Genomic DNA, 19243 nt, shown 5'->3' with positions numbered 1-19243 from the left:
AGTTGAGGACTACATTTAGAATTAGAGGATAGAGAATCCTGCATTGGTCTAGCCCAGGTTTGCTCAACCTTTAGCAACTTAAAGATTTGTGTACTTTAACTCCCAGAATTCCCCAGCCAGCATGCGATGAGCCCAACAGCGCTAAAAGTGATGGACTATTATGCTACCTTTTGTGATCCTGGAATAAGATTAATGGGGAAGCTGCAGTTCTCTGCCACTGTTTCATTTCTTAATTTTTGGAGTGTTTGAAATGAAAGGCAAACATTTCCACTGTGGTCCCAAGGTACGAAAAAAAACACAGGGTACCAAATGGAACAAAACACACAGTTTTGATTAGGGAAAAACCAGGCATTGGCGCTCTAGCACAGTTTGCCTGTTCATGAGGATATGATCTGCTGTGTCCTGACCCTGACACAAGGGCGAACTTCATTCCCTGAGATTAGAGCAGGGCTCTTCAAACTTGGCAATTTTAAGCCCTGTGGACTTCAACTCCCAGAATTCCTCAGCCAGCAGGGGAAAGTGAAGTTTGGAAATCCCTGGATGAGGCTTAGCTCAGTTTTCCTTAGCAGCTTTTTCAATTGGCTGGACTTCAGGAAATCTAAATTACCATCCTAGTTTGTTAGGCAGCATCCTATACGATACGATACCCTGCTTATGTACATGTAGCCCTCAACATTTAAACCCAAAATTTCTGTTGCTAAGTGAGACATTTGTTAAGTGAGTTTTGCCCCATTTTATGACCTTTCTTGCCACAGTTTTAAAGTGAATCACTGCACTTCTTAAATCAGTAACTCGGTTGTTAAGTGAACCTGGATTCCCCGTGGACTTTGCCTGTGAGAAGGTCACAAAAGGTGATCATATGACCCTGCGACACTGCAATTGTCATAAATATGAGTCGGTTGCCAAGCCTCTGAATTTTGATCACATGACTCTGGGGATGCTGTAATGCTTGTAAGTGTGAAAAACGGTCATAAGTCACTTTTTGCAGTGATGTAACTGCAAATGGTCATTAAATGAAGTGTTGTAAGTCGAGGACTACTTGTAAAGGATGCTGGGCTTGGGGAAACTGCTCCTTGTGCAAATAAGGAACTAGACAATGATTAAAGACAATTTTGGCTTTGAACGGCCTAATTTCTTTCCATTCCACATTTAATTTAACTTTGCTGTAGGCTATGCCTACTCACTTTGTGATAAATCGCTAATAATGAAACAAGCCCAATAAAGTTAGCAGTTGCAAGCTGAATCCTGTAACTAGAGCTTATGGCAATGTAGCAATCTTGATTTATGCATGCATATTATGCAGCCACCTGATGAGAAGGAAGGACTCACTGGAGAAGAGCCTAATGCTGGGAAAGGTTGAGGGCAAGAGAAGAAGGGGACGACAGAGAATGAGGTGGCTGGATGGAGTCACTGAAGCAGTAGGCGTGAGCCTAAATGGACTCCAGAAGATGGTAGAGGACAGGAAGGCCTGGAGGAACGTTGTCCATGGGGTCGCGATGAGTCGGACACGACTTCTCAACTAACAACAACAACATTATGCAGCCGGTATGTATTAACCCACAGATACATCTCACTGGCATTTGTGGGGATTCTGAACACTTATGTATATGTACCTATAACACTAAGGAGATTCTCAATCATACAGATCATGGTTATCCAAAGGTGCTTTTCCAAAAGACAACTGGACTTCCTTGGTTTTTTTCTTTGAAAATGTTTTGCTTCGCAGCCAAGAAGCTTCTTCAGAACTGAAGAACTTTCAGAAACTGAAGAAGCTTCTCGGATCGAAGAAAAACAAACAAACAAAAAGGTCCGGTTGTCTTTTGGAAAAGGGCCTTTGGGACTTAAGAATCACCTTCTTTGATAGAACTGGAATTCAGGGAGCTGTAATTTCAGTACTTGCATTGCCCATGAGAATCAAAATAGAATCAGGGGCCAAACAGTGAAGAGGAAATAAAAGATTTTGAATTTAATTTAATAAAGTTTTCCATAAGATCAACCAGCACCTGGCAAGGCATGAGGGAATGGGTCTTTAAAGCAGTGCATTCCTGCTCTAAATAGATTATTATATAGATAGGAAAAAAGACAAAGAACTTCAAGGCATTGTTTACCTTAAATAATCTTTTATTATACTCGCGTAGCTTCAGCGCTTACATATTAGAAGCCAAGATTTGAATTCTCCTCCCCTGAACACATTCCCTCCCTTAATTTAATGTCATTAATCACATTCTCCAATTTGTTTAAAATGCAAACTTTCCCTCCTCTTTAACAACACGCCAAATTCTTATCTTCTCTTATGACAGTCTTGAGATACATTCTCCCTACTCCCCCCCTCCAGTGTCCACTAATTCTAGCTCTAAAAATAATATATGAGTTAAGGGAAGGCTACATCTCCCTATGTTGTCAAGCAAGAACATCTGATGTTAGCAGCATTGACATCTGGCCCCCCCTGTAGGATAGACCCTGTAGCATAATTAAAAGCCCACGTTAGGGATTGCCTTTCGGTTTGTTGGGGTGTTTCTCATAAAACCTTTTGATGAGTCGGTCGGCTTTCACATCGCTAGATTTCACCCAAGTGGCTTCAGACAACGAGTATCCCTTCCATTGTACTAGGTACTGCAATGTCCCTTTAAAAATTCTAGAATCGAGAATACGCTTTACTTCAGGCCCAGGTGCCTTCTTAGAGGGAGGTCTTAAAGTGGATTCTCAAAAAGGTTTCAACAAGCTGCAATGAGAAACAGGGTGAATTCTCCCTAAAAGCTTAGGGAGTTTCAATTCTACTGTGACTGGGTTGATGATCCTTACGATGGGGAAAGGCCCCAAGAACTTTGGTACTAATTTCTTACTGGGTAATTTTAGGCGTAAATATTTGGTTGACAGATAAACCTTTTCCCCAACTTGGAATGTTCTTTGAGGGGCTCTCTTTTTATCTGCCTGCTTTTTATAAGTCTCAGAAGTCTTTTTCAAAGCAGTTTGCGTGTTTTTCCAAACTTCTTCCCACCTTCTCACCCATTGATCAAGTGTCTGGGAAGTGGAGGGCAACTGAGGGTATTCAGGCATTGGGCTGAATTCTTTTCCTGTGGCTACCCTGAAAGGCGTGTAGCCGGTGCTGCTGTGAACAGAATTATTGTAAGCCACCTCTGCGAAAGGGAGGAGGTCTGCCCAGTTTGTTTGTTGGTATGAAACATAACATCTGAGATATTGCTCCACCATCTTGTTAGTGGATTCCGTAGCCACTTTGGTAGCTGGATAGAAAGCAGATGATAGGCCTTGAGATGATCCAATTAATTTAAGAAAACTCCTCCAAAACTTTGCTGTGAACTGAAATTATTTGCTTAGGGGCACCATCTGAAATTATTTGCTTAGGGGCACCATGCAGCCGGTAGATATGTTTCAGGAACAATTTAGTGAGTCATTGGGCTGATGGGAGTCCTTTGCAAGCAATGAAATGAGCCTGCTTCGAGGTCTATCACAGTCCAGATGACAGTATTTCCTCTACTTTCAGGTAGGTCTACTATAAAGTCCATAGCTATTTCTTCCCATGGTTGAGAAGGTTCTGCCACCAGCTGCAATAACCCAGGGGTTTTCCCTGGAATTCTTTTCATGGTGGACATACAGCACAACTCCTGACATAGTTTTCCACATGCCGTTTTAGCTCTGGCCACCAAAATTGCTGGCAGATGAGATGTAGTGTTTTTAGATATTCAAAGTGTCCAGCCTGTTTTAGGTCATGGCTGTGTTTGAGAGCATTAAGATGGAGGGATTCAGGCAAATACAGTTTCCCCCCCTTGTAAGCTAAACCATCCCTGCATATTAGGGAGGCTTGATTGTCTTTGAACCATTGATCGGTGAAGAGCTTTTGTTTTATTTTCTTTGCCCCAGGGTCATCAGGGTTAGGCGTCCTGCGAGGCGTGAGTTGAGCGGCAGTTTGTGGACTGGGGATGATTGCCTCGTTAACCTCTTTGCATTCGCTTTTGTACTGGGGTAATCTCGATAATGCATCAGCTAGGAAGTTTTTCCCTCCTGGTATGTACTTTAGACTGAAGTTGAAATGGTTAAAGTACTGTGCCCATTGCAATTGCTTTGGGGACAATTTGCAGGGAGTTTTCAGTGCCTCTAGATTTTTGTAATTTGTCCATACTTCAAAAGGCACCTTGCTCCCTTCTAGATAGTGTCGCCAGTTTAATAGAGCCCACCTAATTGCGAAGGCCTCCTTCTCCCAGACAGCCCATCTCCTCTCACTTTCAGTAAATTTCTTAGAGGTGTAGGCACAGGGCTGCAGGACCCCACTTTTATTCTTTTGCAGTAATACAGCTCCGACTGCCATGTCGCTGGCGTCAGCTTGAATTACAAAGGGCTCCCCTGGGCTTTAGAACTGGTTCAGCAGCAAATAGTCTTTTTAAATTCTCAAAAGCTGTTTGGCAACTCATAGTCCATGCTAGTGGTTGGCTCGGTCGTGGTTTCCCTCCTCCTTTGCCTGTTTTTAGTAGTTCTGTAAGGGGCAAGGCAATCTTGGCAAAGGAGGGGATGAACTGATGGTAGAAGTTGGCAAAACCTAGAAAGCTCTGGAGCTGTATGCGAGTCTTTGGGGGTTGCCATTCAGTTATAGCTTTCACTTTGGTTGGGTCCATTTCAATGCCCTCATTGGAAATTCTATAGCCAAGATAATCTAATCAGGCTTGGTGAAATTCACATTTTGACAATTTGACATAAAGCTTGGCATTCAATACTTTAACACTTCTCTCACCAGCCTTATATGGTCAGTCATATTCGTACTGTATATCAGGATGTCATCAAGATACACCATAAATGATCATGTAGAACCTCATTAATCAACTGCATAAATATGGCTGGGGGGCCCTGCAGTCCAAATGGCATGACTTTGAACTGGTAGCTTCCCAAGGGGCAGTTGAAGGCAGTTTTCCACTCATCCCCCTCCTTTATTCTCACCCAGTAATATGCTTCTCTCAGGTGTAACTTAGTGAAGACACTCCCCTTAGCCAGGTGGGTTAGTAAGCCCTTCAGGAGGGGGAGGGGGTATTTATTTTCCACACTCACTGTGTTCAAACCTTTATAATCAACGCATAAACAAAGAGACCCATCTTTCTTTTCTTTAAACAGCACAGGGGCTCCCACAGCAGACTTGGCCCGTTCAATGAATCCCCTTGCTAGCTTTGTATCCACTTACCGCTGCATCTCCTCCATTTCAAGGGGGGACATAGCATACATTCTTGGTCATGGAAGTTTGGCCCCTGGCAACAGTTCAATGGAACAATCATTGGGCCGGTGAGGAGGCAAGGTATCGCATTCTTTGTCACTGAATGCCTCTGCTCGGTCCTGGTACTTGCTGGGGATGAGCGGCTCGCCTGGTGGCTGTGAGGCAGCCATGTGTGCTCGCTCATTCGGTGAGCTGAAATTCCCTGTAATGTTTGTTGAATCAGTGGGGGTCTTGGGCCCTATAGGTAGTCTCACAGTTCTCATTCCTTTCTCCTACCAGATAAATGGCTTCCATTTATCCAACCAGGCTAATCCTAGGATCACAGTCTCAGTCATTTTTGGAGCCACCAGGAAACAAGTGAACTCCCAGTGCTCACCTATTTCTAGGCGTAAAGGCTCCGTTAATTGCGTGACTAAAGTCCCTCCCATCAGGGAGCCATCGGCTTGCTCAAACCTCACAGGTTTGGAGAGCATTTTTGCTCGTATGCCCAATTTTATGGCAAATGGCAAACTAATGACACATCGGGAGCATCCAGAATCAACTAGCACTTTTAAATCTACCTGCGTACCCGACTTAGGGTTTATGAGCTTGGCAGATAGTGAGAAAGGTGCAACGTGTCATCTCACCATCGGGTTGTTCTCTCCTTCGTCGTCGCTGTCAAAAGAGGGTAGAACAGGGGCAGATCCAGCCTGAGTCCCGTGGAGGATGTGACTTGGGCAACAGGTTCCTGTGTGATCCACTTGGATTTCTCTCTCACTGGCTGCTGCGCAGGTTTCTTTCTCGCTGCTGGTCCCGGTCTGCTCTGCTGTTGGGGGTAAGGGGACTGGGCAGATTGCTGCTCGGTGTCCCTGCTGTCTGCATCGGAAGCACTTGATTGGTGGGCCTGCAGGTGGCTTGGGTCTTTCAGCAGCTGCAACAGTTGGAGATCCTCGGGGTGGTGGTTGCTGTTTGGGTTGCTCTGGCTTCAGCTCGGCTTCGGGTGGGGAAGTTTTCTTATAGCGGGCAAGCTGAACGTCTAGTTTTACCACCGCCTGGTACCATGCTTGCAGCTGATCAGGAACCGCTCGATAGATGCAGGCCCGAGAGAGGTGGTCGTCCAACCCTTCCCTGAAGTGATGGACTATTTTTTTTATTCCCATTTATATCCCGCCCTTCTCCGAAGACTCAGGGCGGCTTACAATCTAAAGCACAAATCAATGTGCTTAGCAATAGCCTTCATTCTATGTATATGCCTGCTTATTAGGGCTTTCGGGGGGCCCCAAACGGCATTATTACAAAGTCAGCTTATTGCCCCCAACAATCTGGGTCCTCATTTTACCTACCTCGGAAGGATGGAAGGCTGAGTCAACCTTGAGCCTGGTGGGACTCGAACCTGCACTAATTGCAGGCAGCTGGTGTTACTTAAGGAGGCATTAGCCCACTGCTCCACCAAGGCTCTTGGACTGCTTAGGCCACCTCTCTAGTCGACCGGCTAACTTGCAAAACTCTCGTGCATACTCCAGGGCAGGCCGGCCGGCTTGCTTGCTTTATCTTATGGTTTTGTTCTTCTGCTTTGAGGGCAATGGACGGGTCCTCAAATCTTTCTCTCAGTCCTAGGAGGAAAAAGTGGGGGGGTCCTCCAGTTCAGGGGCTTATTATTATTGTATAATTGATTCGGCTAGTCAGATGTCTCTCCCTCTAGGCTGGACGCAATCACGTCGACCATAGCAGCTGGGTCTGGGTAGAGGTAGGCACAGAGGTTCAAATGAGAGCGCACTTGGTTGAGAGAGAAAACCAGCTTCTCTGGGTCCCCGTCGAAGGTTGCCCTGAAAAGTGGATCCAACACTGGCTGCTGCGTGCCCTGGGGTTACACATTCAGGGACTGTGGCCACCCCCCCCTGCTGCTGTGGTTGTCCTCCCACCAGCTGCTGATCTCCTGGCTTCTCCACCACCCAGAGCTGTTGCAAGGCCTCTATTAGCTGTGGCAAGCTCAGAGGTTGCTGGCTGTCTACCTGCGGGGGCTCCCAAACTCCCCATTGCTGCAGAGGCCTCAGACTAGGGTTCTCTCTCTCTGTAAGGCTGGAGGCTCTGGCAGGGGAAGGCAGGGTCTGGAAGCCTGTCTGATCTGCAATGGAGGGGCTGTAGCCTTCTCTCAGTAGGAGTTTATTTATTTTTATTTATTTAATTGGATTTATATACCGCCCTTTCCCGCAGGACTCAGGGCGGTTTACAGGGTATTTAAAACAGGAAATACAAAAGTTAAAAACAATTAAAAATAATTACAACAGTCCCTGAAAAAGTAAAAAAAAAACCAATTAAAATTAAAATTAAAATTCTCAGCCTGGGCCAGAGAGCTCGAAGAGCCAGGTCTTCAGGTCCCGGCGGAATGAACGGAGGTCGGGGGCAGTCCTAAGCTCCATGGGCAGCTGGTTCCAGAGGGCAGGCGCACCCACAGAGAAGGCCCTTCCCCTGGGTGTTACCTGCCGGCAATCTTTTACTGGCGGCACCCTGAGAAGTCCCTCCCTGTGGGAGCGCACTGGATGAAGGGAGCTTGATGCCAGCAGCAGGTGTTCCCTCAGATATCCTGGACCCAAGCCATTTAGGGCTTTATAGGTCATATAGCTTCTCATCTCTAGCTTTTCAAATCTGTCCAGTGACTCGCCCGAACCTTCAGCGGTAGACATTCTGGTAGCTCTTCACCGGTCTGCTTGCTCTGAGGGCCAGATCAGCTCTTCTAGCTGGGAGACCTGCCAAGATTGTTCTTCCCCTGGCTTGTTATCTGCTGCTTCCAACCATGGGATTGATAGCAGCTGCTGACACCGCAGCTGGGTTGCTAGCTTCAAGCAGTTTCTCTTTTCCCATGATGAAATCTTCTCTCGAATCTCTGCCAGCTTCCCTCAAGTCTGGAGAGAGGGGCTGGGGTTCAAGACCCCTAAATAGTTTGAAAAGTTTTGGATCTTGGCTTAATGTCATGGTTCCCGCGAAGAACTTCAAGGCATTGTTTACCTTAAATAATCTTTTATTATACTTGCGTAGCTTCGGCACTTACATATTAGAAGCCAAGATCTGAATTCTCCTCCCCTGAACACATCTTATCAAACACAATTCCCTCCCTTAATTTAATGTCATTAATCACATTCTCCAATTACGGTAGTTTAAAATGCAAACTTTCCTTCCTGTTTAACAACCTGCCAAGTTCTTATCTTCTTTTATTACAAACAGTCTTGAGATACATTCTCCATACTCACCCCCCCCAGCGTCCACTAATTCTAGCTCTAAAAATAATATATGAGTTAAAGGAAGGCTACATCTCCCTATGTTGTCAAGCAAGAACATCCGATGTTAGTAGCATTGACACCTTCCAACATTCTGCAGATAGAAATTAGGTAGTTGTGCTCTAATTCTTCTACCCGTAATGGGTACAAGCATGTACTTCTGTTCCCACTTTTGCTTCGTGTTCTAAATCAGATTTTTCTGGCCTGCCATTGTCTAGATTTGTTCAGCTCCATCCTCTGGTATTCTTAAATAACTCTTCACAAGGCTTTCATCTAGAAATTCTTCTCAGGTAAGAGAATACGTAACAAATGGAGCATTTGGGAGTGTCCACAGGGGTGGGGTACCCAAAAATTAAGATGGCAGCCACATTCTAAACAGAGGCATAGAATAAAAATCATGTGAAGTATTAGTACCGCTTTATAAAACCTTAGTAAGGCCACACCTGGAATACTGCATCCAGTTTTGGTCATCACATTACAGAAAAGATCTTGAGCGTTTGGAAAAACTGCAAAGAAGAGCAGCTAAGAGGATTAAAGGCCTGGAGACTAAAACATATAAAGAACAGTTGCAGGATTTGGGTTTGGCTAGTGTAGAGAATATTTGGACTAGGTGGGGACACAATGGCAGTATTCCAGTATTTGAGAGGTTGCCACAAAGAAGAGGAGGGGTCAACTTATTTTCCAAAGCACCAGAAGGCAAGACAAGAAAGAGTGGATAGAAACTAATCAAGAAGGGAAGCAACCTGGAATTAAGGAGAAACTTCCTAACAAACCAGTAAACCAGGCTTGTCTTCAGAAGTTGTAGGTACTTCATCAATGGAGATTTTTAAGAAAAGATTGGACAATCACTTGTCTGAAAATGGTATAGGGACTCCTGCTTGAGCAGGGGGTTGGATCAGAGCAGAGCTTTTCAACCTTTTCACCCATTGTACCACTTTTAGGATATGGCAACATCTGAGTACCACCAGTTACCCAGCAAGGTGTCAAAAACTTGATGACCAAAAAAAAGAGGAAAAAAGTGATGAAGTACAGGTAGTCCTCGACTTACAACAGTTTGCTTAGTGACTGTTCGAAGTTACAATGGCACTGAAAAAAGTGCCACTCAAGCCACAGCCGAGCAAGACACCTGCCTACCCGCCCGGCGACGCTCTTCCTCCTGTCCGAGGTTTTCATTGTTGTGAGCATTTCTGTTGAGGATTGGCAGCGGGAGTGGGGTGGGGGGTGTTTGGTTTTTATTCCCCCCCCTGCTGGGTGGTTGCAGCAGGTTTTGGTCACTTCACATGACCCTGGGGCACTGTGCCCGTCATAAATATGAATCAGTTGCCAAGCATCCGAATGTAAATCACAAGACCCTGGAGATACTGCAACATTCCAGCTGATCGGCGCTTCTTCTGGGCTCAGAAGCACCAGGATCAGTGCCGAGCTCCAGCTGGAGCCTGGCGCTGATCCTGGCGCTTCCGCTGAGCCCTGACAGCCCTGCAGCTCCAGCCGTCTCTCGCTCAGGCTTGTGCGGTGCTACCACCGGTTCAGTTCATTCCCCTCCCCCGCTACCACTTTTCTAGGATGGTCGCGTACCACCTGCCAGGTGCCAATGTACCACAGGTGGTACCCGTATCACTGGTTGAAAAGCCCTGGTCTAGAAGACCTCCAAAATTTCTTTGATTGAGTAAGCAACCTGATCCCCATTTTTTTAATGCATGTTGCAACTTTATATTTTTGACCCCCAGCAGATAACCCTGAATTCAGCAGCTTGTTCTACTGTGCAGAGAGAGAGAGAGAGAGAGAGAGAGAGAGAGAGAGAGAGAGAGAGAGAGAGAGAGAGAGAGAGAGAGAGAGAGAGAGAGAGAGAGAGAGAGAGAGAGAGAGAGAGAGATGTTTCTGGTCACAGGGATCTAAAGAATCCAATCCTTTCATCAGGATAACAAAAGCAACAAGGTGCTGGCCTAGAAACCAGCAGACTATGAATTCTAGTCCTGCCTTAGGCATAAAAGTTGGCTGGGTGCTTTGGACCAATTATCAGAAGAGCGTGACTTCTACTTCCGCCTTAGGCATAAAAGGTGATTGATTGGGTGACTTTGGACCAGTTATTTTCTCTCACTCCAATCCACCTCAGAGGATTGTTGCTGTGGGGGAAATAGGAGGAAGAAGGAATATTATGCATGTTCGCCACCTTGAGTTATTTATAAAAATAATAAAGGCAAGATTAAAAGAAGTCTAAAAATCTAATCTATTCCTTGCACGTGTGCTTCACAATGCACATCCAAACATCACAATGCATGTATCAATGGATGAATGTTGCCTTATGCTGCTGCAGTGCTGCTTTTACCACTTGCCTCTCTTCCTGTCCCAATGCCGTTGCCCCTGGTCACCCCACTATTTCTTAGAAACCTTTGATCCTTCCTTCCTTACGTGGGTTTTTGGATTACTGTGCTAAACTGAACCTAGTGGGTCTTACATAAGGGACGCGATGGCTCAGTGGGTTAGGATGCTGAGCTTGTCGATCAGATGGTCGGCAGTTTGGCGGGTTGAATCCCGAGGGCCGCGTAACAGAGTGAGCGCCTGTTACTCGTCCCAGCTTCTGCCAACCTAGCAGTTCGAAAGCACGTAAAAAATGCAAGTAGAAAAATAGGGACCACTACGGTGGGAAGGTAACAGCGTTCTGTGCGCCTTTGGCGTCTAGTCATGCTGGCCACATGACCACGGAGACGTCCTCGGACAAGTGCTGGCTCTTCGGCTTTGAAATGGAGATGAGCACCGGCCCCTAGAGTTGGAAACGACTAGCACGCATGTGCGGGGGAACCTTTACCTTTACCTTAGTGGGTCTTACAGCCAAGTAAGCATGCCCTCAGCTTATGACCACAACTGAACCCAACATTTCTGTTGCTAAGTGAAACATTTGTTAAGTGACTTTTGCCCCATTTTATGACCTTTCTTGCCTCAGTCGTTGAGTGAATCGCTACAGTTGTTAAATTAGTAACGTGGTTGTTAAGTGAATCCGGCTTCCCCACTGACTTTGCTCGTCAGAAGGTTGCAGAAGGGGATCACATGACTCCGGGACGCTGCAACCGCCATAAATATGAGTCAGTTGCCAAGCCTCTGATTTTTTGATCACATGACCATGGGGATGCTGCAGTGGTTGTAAGTGTGAAAAAATGCCCTACGTCACTTTGAGTGGTCACTAAATGAACTGTTGTAAGTTGAGGACTACCTGTACAACTAAGATAACAACAATGTGTTCTGCAGAGTTGAGGTTAAGGACAGTGGCTTTTACAAGAAAATTATGCGGAAGGGCAATATTTTGAAAGCTTTTTACAGTTCCCAATCATAGCTAATGATAGGCTGAACACATCTTTTCTTAGAAATGAACAGGGCCATTAACCACAACATGTTCCCTCTCGCTCTGATTGTGCTCCAGCAGATAGCACCTGCATGAAGCATGAAGTTCTCCAACTGAGATGAGAGAGTTCTGTTTTACAAAGCCGGAAACTCTAGGAAAAAAACAAAAACAAAAGAAACCCCAAAGCCAAACACAGTCTATCAGAGTGGCCCACAGAATGTGCACCGACAGACACCCAGTGGGAAAGTATGAGTGGGTGCTTGTTCTCAAAGGCCAAGAGTGGTGAATCAGATGAAATCAGCTTGAGTAGCATTCTTCTCAACCTGGCTGCCTTTTTCCACCTGCCCTGGCGTGATAGGTCCTTACGAATGTCACGTTAATCTCATACTCAGTCCACCCTATAAGCAGTTTCTCAAGCTTGGCAACTTTCAGACATGTGGACTTCAGTTCCCAGAATCCTCTAGCCAACAAGTTGCCATGCTTGAGACTTGCTACTCTATAGCTGTTCCCAGTGCTTTTTTTGTAAAAGAAAAAGGTGCCGGAACTCACACGTCATACAACCTGCCTTGCCTACCCTACAAGGTTCCATCCAAAAAAGGTGCTGGAACTCCGTTCTGAGCGTTCTATGAGAAAAAAAGCCCTGGCTGTTCCAGAGTTAAAGTGGGGATTTCCATCTTCTTTAAGAATAGGTTTTGCCATAGGAATGATCTCCCCATAAAAACAGCCACCTCTTTCCTCTTCTCTTGTTGCCTTCAGCATATTCCTATGCTCAGGGCTTTTTTTCTCATAGAACGCTCAGAACGGAGTTCCGGCACCTTTTTTGGATGGAACTTTGTAGGGTAGGCAAGGCGGGTTGTATGACGTGTGAGTTCTGGCACCTTTTTCTTTTACAAAAAAGCACTGCGCTACGCTCCTAGTGTATACAGCAAACCTCCTGCCAGCTGTCCCAAAAGTGCTTTTTCAAAAGGCAACTGGACTTTTTATTTTTTTTTCCTTGAAGACGTTTGGCTTCTCAGAACTAAAGGAAAGGAAGAAACATCTACAAGGGAAAAGTCTGTGGTGTTGTTTTTTTTTGTTTGTGTGTTGGCTTTCAATCATACTTTCGGAAAAATCTGTTTACCTGACAGTAGGCCTTGTACGGTTCTGAAGCCAGGTGTGTTCTCCTTGTCTAGGTTTGTATCAGCCCATAGGACATAAATGATTTAGTGGCTGATCAGACACAAGTCCTGGGGTGAGGATTTGGTGTAGATGCTGGCTGGGGAATTCTGGAAATTGAAGTCCATCTTAAAGTTGTCAAGGTTCAAAAAACAACCCTGATTTAGGTTCTAAAAATTAGATCACTTAAGCATTCAAGAAAAGAAAAACCAAAATTAAAATAGATGGGTTTATTTCTGTACTTTTGTAATCTTACCACTATGGACCAGAAATATATATAATTTTGCCTGAAGATAGTATATTTGGAATAAAAGTGTTTTCTTTTTAGGCATCAGAAATTGTTCTGGTTTTTAAACTGAGAATTGCATAAAGATGGGGAAATATGAATAGCATTTATGGCTGGATTGAGCTTTCAGATTCTTGAAGGTTTAGATTTTCCTTTTCAAGAAAGAAAATGTAAATAAATAACAGTTTAGAAATGTGTATGTAAATCCATGCTAATATTCAAAAGGAAGTATATATCAATGTATCTATGCAAATATCCTGGACCTAAGAAGTTTTTAAATTGCAATACCATTATTTTGACTTTAAACAGCACCCAGAATTTTTCTTTTGCTTTATTCCATGATTTAAGATGACTTCAGATTCGTAATATATTTCAGCAGGGTTATTAGTGGTGTTCACAAAAATGCATAGCTGCGGCTTGCAATCGGTGTAGACTAGAGCAATGTAATGTTAAGTAATAATCTCAATTAATGTAGGCAACTAAAAAGAGCCAGTTTAGTGCACTGGTTAAAGGCACTAAAGTTTTCTTAGAAACCAGGAAATTGTGAGTTCTAGTCCTGCTTTAGGCATGAAGCCTGCTGGGTGACTTTGGACCAGTCACTTACTTTTAGCCCTTACTTGCAGGTAATAGCTAAATCACATCTGAAATATTGCCAAGTGTACAGCACATATACTAAAACTGGAACGATACAGAGAAGATTACCGTGAAATATTGCCAAGAAAACTGCAGACCTTGTCCAGGTAATCATCAGGAGTTGACCCTGACTCAAAGGCATATAGATAGATATAGATATAGTATAGATATAGATATATAGATATATACACACAGAGACAAAATACCCAACTAAAGCATAGCAGAATGGTTGTATCCAATTACAAGAACTCAAACACCTGCAAATGGCTCAACCTTTTTACATTTACATTGCTGATTGGGTGACTTTTGAGTTCATAACATGGACTTTAACCATACCGACAGGTAATGATAAGCCCAGACCCCTAGCTTACTGGAAACAAACCAGTTGTTGCAAACCAGTGACTTGCTCCTGCTTGGCAGCATCTGCTTGTAGAATCAGCTAAATTAGAACAAAATCACTGTCTGTAGTTGGCTTAGTGTTACTTCGATGTGGGGATTCTTATCTTGCTCTTTCTTTGACAAACCAGAGCTGTCGATGAAAAAAAAACTCGCACTTTCTGGGCAAATTGAGTGGGTGGGTCCGTTGTGTCCTACCTACATACCTTTCATCTTGGACTTCAGACCCTCCTCCCTCATGTACCCATCAAGTTAATTTCACATACTACTTGGCTCTTGAGAGAGAGAGAGAAAAAAAAGGTTTTCTGTTTTATCCTCACAGTTTACACATGAGTGATGAGTTGAGATTAAAATTAATTAAATAAATAAATATGCTAGAAGCAGTAAAAGAGTCCCCCCCACACACACACTTTAAGCCATACTTAAGAAGCCAATCTGTCATTGCCCTGTCATCAATCTGTTAAAAAAAGTGTTAAAGCTTTTTGGATTAAAATGTGGTGGAATATTCAAAAGATTTTTAAGAGAAAGATAAAATTTTCTCCACAATTGTTTTTATTGGGTATTGTTATAGATTGTGATACTAAAGAAACAAATTTGATGTTGAATTTGATAACAGCAGCAAGGGTCTTGGTAGGTCAATATTGGAAGAAAGATAGTTTGCCTGCTATAGAAGATTGGTCACTTAAGGTGTCAAATTTGGCAGAAATGGCTAAGATTTCTGCTTATTTGAAGGATCATTCAGAAGAAAGATACATTTCGGTCTGGAGAAGATGGATAATTATATTTAGAACAAATATGGGACTAAAAAGTTTCATCTAGCTTATGAATGAATTATAGAATGATATTATTAATATTAGTATGTTTTTATGGTATTTTTATTAGTTTTATTATATTTTATTATTAGTATTGTTTAATAATATGGATATTATCTTGTTTTTATGTTCTTATTATTATTATGTTTACTTTTATTTTGTTTGTGTTCATGTTAAAGGGGAGTTAAAGTGTGTTAGGAACTTGGTTACATATATAGTTGGTTAATGTTATTTAGATTTTGATTGTTATTTTTGTAACCCTGTATTCAGTTCTGGGAAGTGGGGGAGGGGGAGGGGGTGGTTTGTGGGTGGGTTTGTATTGTAACTTTTATAAAACCTTTTAATAAAAAAATAAAAAAAACTTCTGGTGCCCCAAATAGACAACAAAGGATGATGTCTAAAACAAACTTTAAAAGCTGGGGCTTTCCACCTACTGTCTGAAATATCAAGGCTTCTGGGCAGTGAAGATAAGTAGGTAAGATCAACAGAAGAGAATATTTGCAGCTCTGGGCTGAACTATTGAATCCTTGGTGCTGTCTGAGCTTGGCTGTTTTCTCGTAGACATTTCGTTACCCAACTAAATAACATCATCACATTACCTAGTGGGATAATGAAACATATACAAGAAAACAACCAAGCTCAGAGAGAGCACCAAGGTCTCCACAGGTGTAAGTACTAGAAATATGGAAAAAATAATAAAATTTAAACTGAAAAAAAAAACACTGCAATATGGCCTTATGTTAATCTACACCCCCTGGTCAGTCTAATCCAGTGTTTCTCAATCTTGGCAACTTTAGGATATGTGGACTTCAACTCCCAGAACTCCTCAGCCAGCATGACAGCAGATCCTCAACATTTTAAGTAACATTATTAGTGAGCGTAATTATTTGTTCTCTGTTTATATACAGTAACTTGCCTTACCTGTTCTGGTGGAGGTGTGGTTTTTCTCCTTGATAGTTCTTCGGTTATTGTTTTCTGCCTGATTGGTATTAAACCCTGCTTACCTGGTGTTGGCTGCTGGAGAGGATGTGTTCCTATCTCTTTCCTGCTTAACTTTTTTATTGTCTCTTTTGAATGGTGCATAAATGTGTTTGTATGTCTAATGATGGCTGAATGCCTATGGAGATTCTCAGTCATCCAGATCATAGTTATCCCAAAGGTGCGTTTTGAGAAGGCAACTGGACTTTCTTGTTTTTCTTTGAAGACATTTCACTTCTCACCCCCACTTACTTGCATTGATGATGCTACCTAGTTTAGTAATGAAACCTCAGCAAACAACCAAGCCTAGAGAGCACCAAGCGCTCCACAGTTCAACCCTGAGCTATGTATATTCCCTTCCATTGGAGTTGATGTTCTTATTTGATACTGTTTTCTATCTTATTTTAATTGTGAAGTGGCTCACAGTTATTCTGGAGTTCAAAGACCTCGACATTTGATGAACAAGTGAAGAGAGATATCACAGATGACAACCTAGAACTTTCTGCACACAATAAATCATATTACCACTGAACTATGTCCCTCTCTCTCCCTTCCCTAAGCTGAGCAATGAAAAAAAAGTTTACAAATAATATTGAGTTGCGCTGAATAGGAAATGGCAATTTTTGTTACAAAAAAAGGCAATAATCTTCCGTCTTTTCCAACTTGGCTCTCTTTTAAGTTATAACTAACTCAGTTGCAATTAGACTAAACTTGGATAAGAGACACACATTTAACAAATTAATCCAGCTTCTGAAATATCTCATTTGGCAATCCTAAATCTGACCTTTTTTTTACTGGGTAACCGTCTATTCCTGGACTAAGCAATGTGAGACACATTGGAGCTTCTGACGACTACTCTTTTCCATAGACCTTGCAGGCTCCTCTCAGCACAGTTGCCAACAGGTGTTGCCCAGTGAGAAAAGTGTGAATACTGTACTGTAAGCCATAAAATAGGAGAGTTGCAAATTCTACAAAAAGAAAGAAACCCTGTAAAATTACCTGATAAATCCACCAGAATCCCCCTTTTCAAAAATCCACTTTGCAGCTCCATCACCTGTACAATAATCATCCTATCTATTCCCCTCCCTCCCTCTGCCACATCCTGCTATAAATTCCATGTCACTTTCGCCCATTATTTCTTAACCTTGACAACTTTTAAGATGCGTGGACTTCAACTTCCAGAATTCCTCAGCCAGCATGGGGAACGGCTGGCTTAGAATTCTGGGAATTGAAGCCCACACTTTGCCTCGGTTGAGAAACGCTGCTTTAGCCATCCATGCATCTGACGAAGTTATGTGCAACTCTGAACAGCTTAGGCATTTATTTATTACAGTGGTCTGAAAAAGGTGCTAGGAAATTCCTTGTGATTTTTTTTTGGCTACTATGGCTCTTCCTACAGCCTAGGGTGGCCCTTCTCCTTTCAAAAGAATTGAGGGTAGCCCCACCCCGCCGAACAGTTACCTAACATGACACTTAACCTGGGGATGGATGAGGATATATGAGAGGGAGGCTCTGTTGTCTCACTGGGAATGTGAATTTGCTAAGGGAAAATACCCAGAAAGAACCACCAATTCCATTCAAAACGGCTCGATACCAGTTTAAATAAAATGGAGAAATGCTCTTTTATTATCAACAATAGGGGTGGGTTTTGGTTTTTGTTTTTTACCCTGCCCCACCTCCCAATTACTTCCCTGAAGCTCAATTGGCAAATATGTCACCCATAGGCATCCAGACACTTTTACACTGGGTGGCCTGGTAGAGAAATTCTTCTCCTGATTCTTCGTGATCACTCCAACAATGTTTATCAATTCCGTAATTCACCCATGTCCTCTTCAGATTCCCAGCAGAAGCCCATTCCACAAGGCCAGAACCCTGTTGGTGAAAGAATCAACATTATTATGATGCCATTGTATGTCTGTTTACCTGACAACAGATGGCTACAAAAAGAGACATGGTAGTGAGTGGCCTGTCGGTTAGGAGATACCCACTTCAACAACCTCCTACAAGACGGACTTTAAAAGAGCCTTGGTGGAGCAGTGGGCTAATGCCTCCTTAAGTAACACCAGCTGCCTGCAATTAGTGCAGGTTCGCATCCCACCAGGCTCAAGGTTGACTCAGCCTCCCATCCTTCCGAGGTAGGTAAAATGAGGACCCAGATTGTTGGGGGCAATTAAGCTGACTTTGTAAAAATGCTGCTTGGGGCCCCCCCGAAAGCCCTAATAAGCAGGTATATACATAGAATGAAGGCTATTGCTAAGCACATTGTGCTTTAGATTGTAAGCCGCCCTGAGTCTTCGGAGAAGGGCGGGATATAAATGGGATTAAAAAAAAAGGACGGTCCAAACATAGCAAAAGAAAACACTGTTGAAGTTGTTTGGATATTAATGCCACCTAGATGAATAGAACAATAAAGTGATAAAGCGAATAGAGCTGTACTGATTTAGGCCCGAGACTTTCAAATCCTTTGCATCGTTACAGTAGTGGCCAAAATTGTGGAAACCTTTTGGAAAAAGTGTACAGTAGAAATGCCACCTTTGGTTAAGTTTCCACCAATTTTTTCTTCTAATTTCTTTATAACTGTAGCCTTGTTCACTTAATAATACTATTTTACATCGCTTTCTGGGCAACCAGTCAACTCTTTGCACCATTACTTTAATTTTATTACGTTTTACAAGCTCACTAAATGAAAGAACTTGATAGCGATCACATAACACACTGACAAATGTCCTCCTCTCAGCTTCAATACATGACATCAGTAACTGGATCCCAGTGTGATCTGATTGGCTCATTGCCAAAACAAGATGACACCTGATTGGCTCTCTAAACACTTGTGCTCATTGGCTACAATCAGATGAAGGAAAGCTACCCGTTATCAACCTAAACAAGTTGTGCTTCCTTTTTCTGGTTATTTGGCTATAACTTTTCATAGAATACAGTACAGATAATTGAACAAACTATGTTGATTACATTCTTGATTAAATTATCTTTCCACTGATATATACTTTTATGGTACTACTTCCCCCCCCCAAAAAAAAGTGGTGTTATTAGCCATCAAACCTCAAAAATGCACTTTTCCCAAAAGTTTTTCACAATCTTGGCCACTACTGTAGTGTCCAGAGTCATCTTCTAGGGGAGAAGGGTGGCATAAAATTTTAATAAATAAATAGAATTTTATAT

At 43.0% G+C, this 19243-nt stretch overlaps 1 protein-coding gene across 1 annotated transcript in view; it reads right to left on the bottom strand.

The window, feature by feature from the left end:
• Positions 1–17457: 17457 nt before the first annotated feature.
• The window catches only part of LOC308676096 (aldehyde dehydrogenase family 16 member A1-like), a 55068-nt gene continuing 53282 nt past the window's right edge, over positions 17458–19243 (bottom strand). Inside the window, exon 18 of the mRNA XM_081341820.1 lies at positions 17458–17938. Within this exon, the coding sequence (XP_081197946.1) occupies positions 17765–17938 (174 nt within the window). The 3' untranslated portion in view covers positions 17458–17764. The remainder of the gene's footprint in view (positions 17939–19243) is intronic.

Source organism: Vipera berus (assembly GCF_964194415.1).
Source record: "Vipera berus genome assembly, chromosome: W".
Taxonomy (NCBI): Eukaryota; Metazoa; Chordata; class Lepidosauria; order Squamata; family Viperidae; genus Vipera; species Vipera berus.
Note: the sequence above shows the minus strand (reverse complement) of the source record. Positions and strands in the feature narration are given on the sequence as shown.